The sequence below is a fragment of the Egretta garzetta genome, unplaced genomic scaffold (assembly GCF_000687185.1).
Source record: "Egretta garzetta isolate BGI_Z169 unplaced genomic scaffold, ASM68718v1 scaffold925, whole genome shotgun sequence".
Lineage (NCBI taxonomy): Eukaryota > Metazoa > Chordata > Aves > Pelecaniformes > Ardeidae > Egretta > Egretta garzetta.
This window is the reverse complement of record NW_009259807.1, coordinates 71,101-76,745: the sequence shown is the minus strand read 5'-3', so window position 1 is coordinate 76,745 and position 5,645 is coordinate 71,101. Positions and strand designations below refer to the sequence as shown.

The 5,645-nt window shown below is 37.3% G+C and overlaps 1 protein-coding gene across 1 annotated transcript in view; it reads right to left on the bottom strand.

Moving 5' to 3' along the window:
• Nucleotides 1-5,645, bottom strand: part of LOC104127236 (solute carrier family 12 member 7) — a 56,086-nt gene that overhangs the window by 4,709 nt on the left and 45,732 nt on the right. The window contains exons 22-24 of the mRNA XM_035895399.1: nucleotides 4,391-4,534; nucleotides 2,694-2,875; nucleotides 696-829 (exon numbers count right to left, since the gene is read on the bottom strand). Of these exons, the coding sequence (XP_035751292.1) occupies nucleotides 696-829; nucleotides 2,694-2,875; nucleotides 4,391-4,534 (460 nt within the window). The remainder of the gene's footprint in view (nucleotides 1-695; nucleotides 830-2,693; nucleotides 2,876-4,390; nucleotides 4,535-5,645) is intronic.

Sequence of the window (5,645 nt, the reverse complement as noted above, 5' to 3'; positions counted from 1 at the left end):
GTTCAAGAAAGATGAGGAACTCCTAGAGAAGAGTCCAGAGGAGAGCAACAAGGATGATAAAGGGACTGGAGCATCTCCCCTATGAAGAAAGGCTGAGAGAGTTGGGCTTGTTCAGCTTGAAGAAGAGAAGACTGAGAGGGGATCTCATCAATACATACAAATACCTCAAGGGTGGATGTCATGAGGACGGAGACAGACTCTTTGCAGTGGTGTCCAGCGACAGGACAACGGGCAATGGGTACAAACTGAAACATAAGAGGTTTCAGTTGAATATGAGGAAGAACTTCTTTGCTCTGAGGGTGACAGAGCACTGGAACAGGCTGCCCAGGGGGGTTGTGGAGTCTCCTTCTCTAGAGATATTCAAAGCCCGCCTGGATGAAGTCCTGTGTAACATGCTCTAGGAGAACCTGCTTTAGCAGGGGGGTTGGACTAGATGATCTCCCAAGGTCCCTTCCAACCCTTGCCATTCTGTGTGACATTTTGAAGTTTAAGATTGAGGAATGCTTTACATCCATTCAATAAGAAAAATTCCACCACTATCATTTCTTAAAAGTCTGAGGGCTCAAAAGTTGTTTTCTTAAAGGCAAACTTATGCTTACCATGGTTACTAACAGTTATCACAAGTAGAAGATGGCAAAACACAAAAATCAGATTCACAATTTCAAGAAATATGGAAGCAATAGAGGAGAGGATACAGTTTTCATCCCCTTTTCTGTTTTTAGGAGGTCCAGGCATATTCAGGAGAACCAGCTGAGCATGTTGTGATTTGTTAAGCACTACTCCATTGAGCTTCACAGCAGTGTGCATTCTTCTCACATTTGACTGATTCCTAGCATACAAACAAACATTTTAAAGTATTGACACAATACTAAAAATTTTAATTATATGAATACATATGAATTTGAATTTATAAATTTAGAATAGCATAGGATTTATGAAAAAAATTACTAGTTTATCATGTCATAAGAGTAAGGCAGTAAACAATGAACTGAAACTGACTTTTCTCCACAATACTAATGCTTTGCATGTTGTGTCCACAAATATAATTGTAAATTTGTGCGCAAGAGAAAAACTGCTAGGACTTCAGAGATTTTAGGCTCTGCCTTGGATGATTTAGTTGTTCTTCAAAACAAAACAATAGAACAGGTTCCTTATTGTTCCCAAGAAACTGCCATCTGTGTAAAACTAGCCAAGACTGGAAATGAGTCATATGCTACAGTGCGATATAAACATCTAGCCTCTACCTAAGCCCATTTATCACTTCATTTTGATTCACTTCAAAGGGAACCCTGGAAACACAGGGTGATAGCACATATCAAGAATGGAAATATGGTTATGCTGCTAGAAGACACTTTATCCTGTGCAATTTTTGAGCACTGTACCTAGCAGTTTTACAGTGAAAGCACAACTGTACCCTGTTCAGCTGGGCCTATGTATTGTCCCATGGCAGAGAGAGGACTGGCAGGTTAGTAACAGCAGGATAGTAAGACATCCTCTGAAGTGCCTGAATTCCACTAACAGCAATCAAGACTACAGCATAAACCCCAGCACTGTTTCAGCTAATGTAAACAACAGAAATTAACGAGATCTATTCCTAGTGGTCATTTCAGTGGACTACACCAACGCTTAATCCTTGAATCTTCTAGCAATGTGAGGCCACTTTCAGACTATATCACAAGTCTACCCAAGAACAAATCAGAGATTTAGTGTCCCATTTTTGTATGCTGAAAACATTAACCAGTCACAGTGAAGAATATTTTTCAGTGATAAATGCTAAATCACAGTAAATAAAACAGGATTCAAAAGAATACATTCACTGCAAATAATTAGGACACACATATACAATGTACAATATCACAAGAACCAGTGAACAGAGTCTTCGTTGCTTAAGTGAAATGAAATTTAGACTTACAGATTTCCCCATTCTCTAAATGGAAGGGAAGCAAACACACAGAAAAAAAATAATTATGGCATCAGGTACATTTTTAATTCAACAATATTAATATATTGTACAGGCACACACAGTTTAAACCATAATGTCAATCCCTAACCTCATATAGTGATTTTAATATAATAACATCTGAAGTCCACATCTTGCACAATTCTAATAGGAAATATTTCCAAAATATGAACAAGAAAACCCCATATAAGGGAGCACCAAACAAAACCAGTGCTTTAGAGCATGAGCCAGATGATGTTTGGAATTTGCAGAAGGCAAGCTGTTTCTAAAGAGCTCAGAGCAAATCCACAAAACAACTTAGGATTTTAGGGTGCTAATTTTAAATGTATCTTCTAACTCTACTGTCCTAAGTCCTACATTTAAGATACATTCCCTTTAGATATTAAAATTTCCCTTGGTATCCAAAGTTTTGCTTTGGGCATGTGTAGAAAATAGGCCATGCATATAACTGCATTCTTGCAGAACTCAAAAGATCCATGTGTGTGCTTGAATCACATTGGTTTTGTATCTACTGCACCAGGCTTGACACACAGACAAGTAATTGACTTCTGTTTAAGAAAAAGACATTAAGGACTGTTTCAACAGGAAATACTTGTTTGTACTCAACTTTAAATAAACCAGAATCTCTTAAAAAACAAAATGCAGAACAACAACAAAATCACACAAACAAAAATACACACAATCAAATACAAAACTCCAAATGCCATACGTGTAAGTAAATATGTATACTTACGGCTTCATGTTGAAAATATCTTTAAAGCCAGACACATTTGAGTCTTTGTTTTTATGCTTTTCAGCTACAAGCTTTTCTTTAGTCCAAGTCATGTGCACTTTTTCCGGCACAGCAGTAGTCACACTTGCTTTGACTGCTGGAGCTGAGTGCGAGGCAGTGTTTCTGTCATGGATCAGCTGAGCCTGGCCACAAAACAAAAAATCACCTCAAGACTCAGCTAAAAAGAGTATTTGTAGATTGCACATTACTAAAATTTTGAAAAATAATTTCACAGCAGTGGAACAAAAGAAAATACAGAAAACCAGACCTTACTTTGTGAACAAATACCGCCCTGTTTGGACTTCAGTATGAAACTGCTTGTGAGGTTGAAGCTAGCCTGAGGGTACTTTAAACACCAGGGGGGTTTGCCAGGGAAAAACTTGAAAGCAAGTTATCAGTTACATTGTTATTTTCTCAGATACTGTTGTAAACTCTGTCCATTTCAAGTGCCTTTAGTTGAACTACCAGCAGGATTCTCATGATTCCAGTAACACAACGATGGGCTGGCTGAATTAAAGACTAGTTACATTCCATTACATTATTTATGCATGCAAGTGCATATTACATAAAAAAAGCCAATCAATCTAACCACGAAGGGGATCTTCTCTTCCCTTACAATAGCAGAAACTCAAATCACAACCTTAAGAACACAATATTGTTGTTCCCACATGCACTTCTGTGTTCTCAATTTCCCATCCCCCTTGCTCCTCTTGATGAAAGAAGGAAGAAATATTTAACATGTTATTTATTTACGCTCATAATACTTTTACTGTGAATACAGTTTTATCATGAGAATGGAAAAAAGCTAACAAATACATGCAGAAACTCTGCATGCCATACAACAGTATCCAATAAACTAGATTTTTAAATTGGGAGATGAGTTCAATACAGCTATATTTCAATGGAAGAAAGTTCACCATTTTTAGAAAGACCAAGGCCAAGAGAAATTCTGGACCTATAGCACACATTTATAAAATGCTGAGACAACAAAAGCACATTTTTGTTAGCGCTATTTTGATATGAAATCAGTTACATGGAATAACACATTCTTCTCATACTTCATGAAGAAAGGTAAACACAAAGGTAGATAGCATTTCTACAAACTAGGCTACACATCTTTAAATATGAGCAACGCTTCAAGTGCGCACTAAAACCAATGATTATATCAGTCCATTTTCTTTCAAACTCACCATGCAGAAAGTAGTTAATAATAAGTTTATGGGTTAATAATGGCTGTCCATAAGCATAAAAATGGCCTTTAAAAAGCCCTAGTATAGCTATACTGTCTCTGAGAAGCTACTAAGTACTCCATTACAGAAACTATCAAAGAAGGCAATGCTTTGTGAAAGCATGAAACTTTTTAGGAGATAGAAGACAGAGAAGTATCTTTGCTTCTGGGTCGTAAGAAAAACATGCACTCTCACAAACATGGTTTTCTTTTCTGAAAAATAGGAGGTAGTTAATGTCACAGAAGCATCAGCTAGAGAAAAAAAAATAGAGTAAGATAATGAATTTAGAAAAACAGTAAAATTAAAATTTACAAAGAACTGTTCCAAACTATGAATGATCAAGTTGCTCATTTCAAGTTCAGTTTGCAATAACGGCACTTCAAGTGTTGCAATGGGAAAACATAGCTAGCCAGTACTATGTCCAGCTACCTCCTCCTCTCGACAATCATTAGTCAGCAGTGCTTGTGCATCTTGGCCAATGGACTGTGGACTGGAGTAGCTTTTTCTTCTGATTGAGCCTCGAGACTCATCAGTGATGCTCTGAATCTGGGACAAAAAGGTTACTAATGACAAAAAAAAATTCAAGCAGATGAGACAGCTGCTTTCCAACTCTAAACCCTGATGATTCACAAAATGCAATCAATCATTCTCGTCACCTACATGCACCCAGATTTCTGCCATTCTTATGTAGCAGCAGCAGCAATCTGCACAATAGCACTTGCACTGTGCAACCCAACACAAAGTAACGGTGGGATGGATGACTACCTTCTCACAGCTCCAACAACACCACTAGTCACTAACACCACTAGTCACTAACACCACTAGTCACTAACACCACTAGTCACTAACACCACTAGTCACTAACACCACTAGTCCAACAGTCATTAGTCATGACTAGCCAGAGAAGGAAGCCAGCAACCACCAGGAAGGGCCACAAGGGAGTGAACGAGGCTCTACATTTTCTTTAATCTTTGAAGTGCTATTGTCAAAGTAAAATAAATAGATGTTTGGCAATTGCAGATCTGCAGATTTTACGCTTTTCAGGCATGTGTTTGAAGATCTGTGCAGATTGCTGCTGCTGCTGCTACATAAGATTGGCAGAAATCTGGGTACATGTAGGTGAGGAGAATGATTGCAGTTTGTGAAATAGAAAAAAGAATAATAAGGAGAGATTAAAAAAAGGAGCTGCATGGACTTGTAGGATTAACACTAAAAAGGCTTAGATATAAATCAGTTACAATTATTAGCAGACAAAAGGAGACACAATAAAAAAATTCTAGTTATTTTACTAATGAACAGTTAAACAAGGTAAAGATCTTGTATCTGGCATGGGAGGAGAATCACTGTGATAGCAAAGCCAAAGCATTTAATACCTTCTTCATCACTAAAAAGTATTGACAATAATGGGATAAGTTAACAAAAAAATGAGGGAGTAGAAGCATAAGCAAAAAAAAATTTTAAAAGTTGAAGATATTAATGAAAATATAGCTGCATGAAGCTTGTCACTACAATGTGCAAAATACCACCAGGGCTTAGTAAGGGTAAAGGAGCAGCAAAGGTAGCATTCCCATCTGGAATCCATCACACCTAATGGTATTAATTAGTTATAATTAGTCAGCCTAATTTTGCCTCCAGAAGCAACAGTTAATTGGTTCATAAAACATTCAAAATAATTCAGAAACTA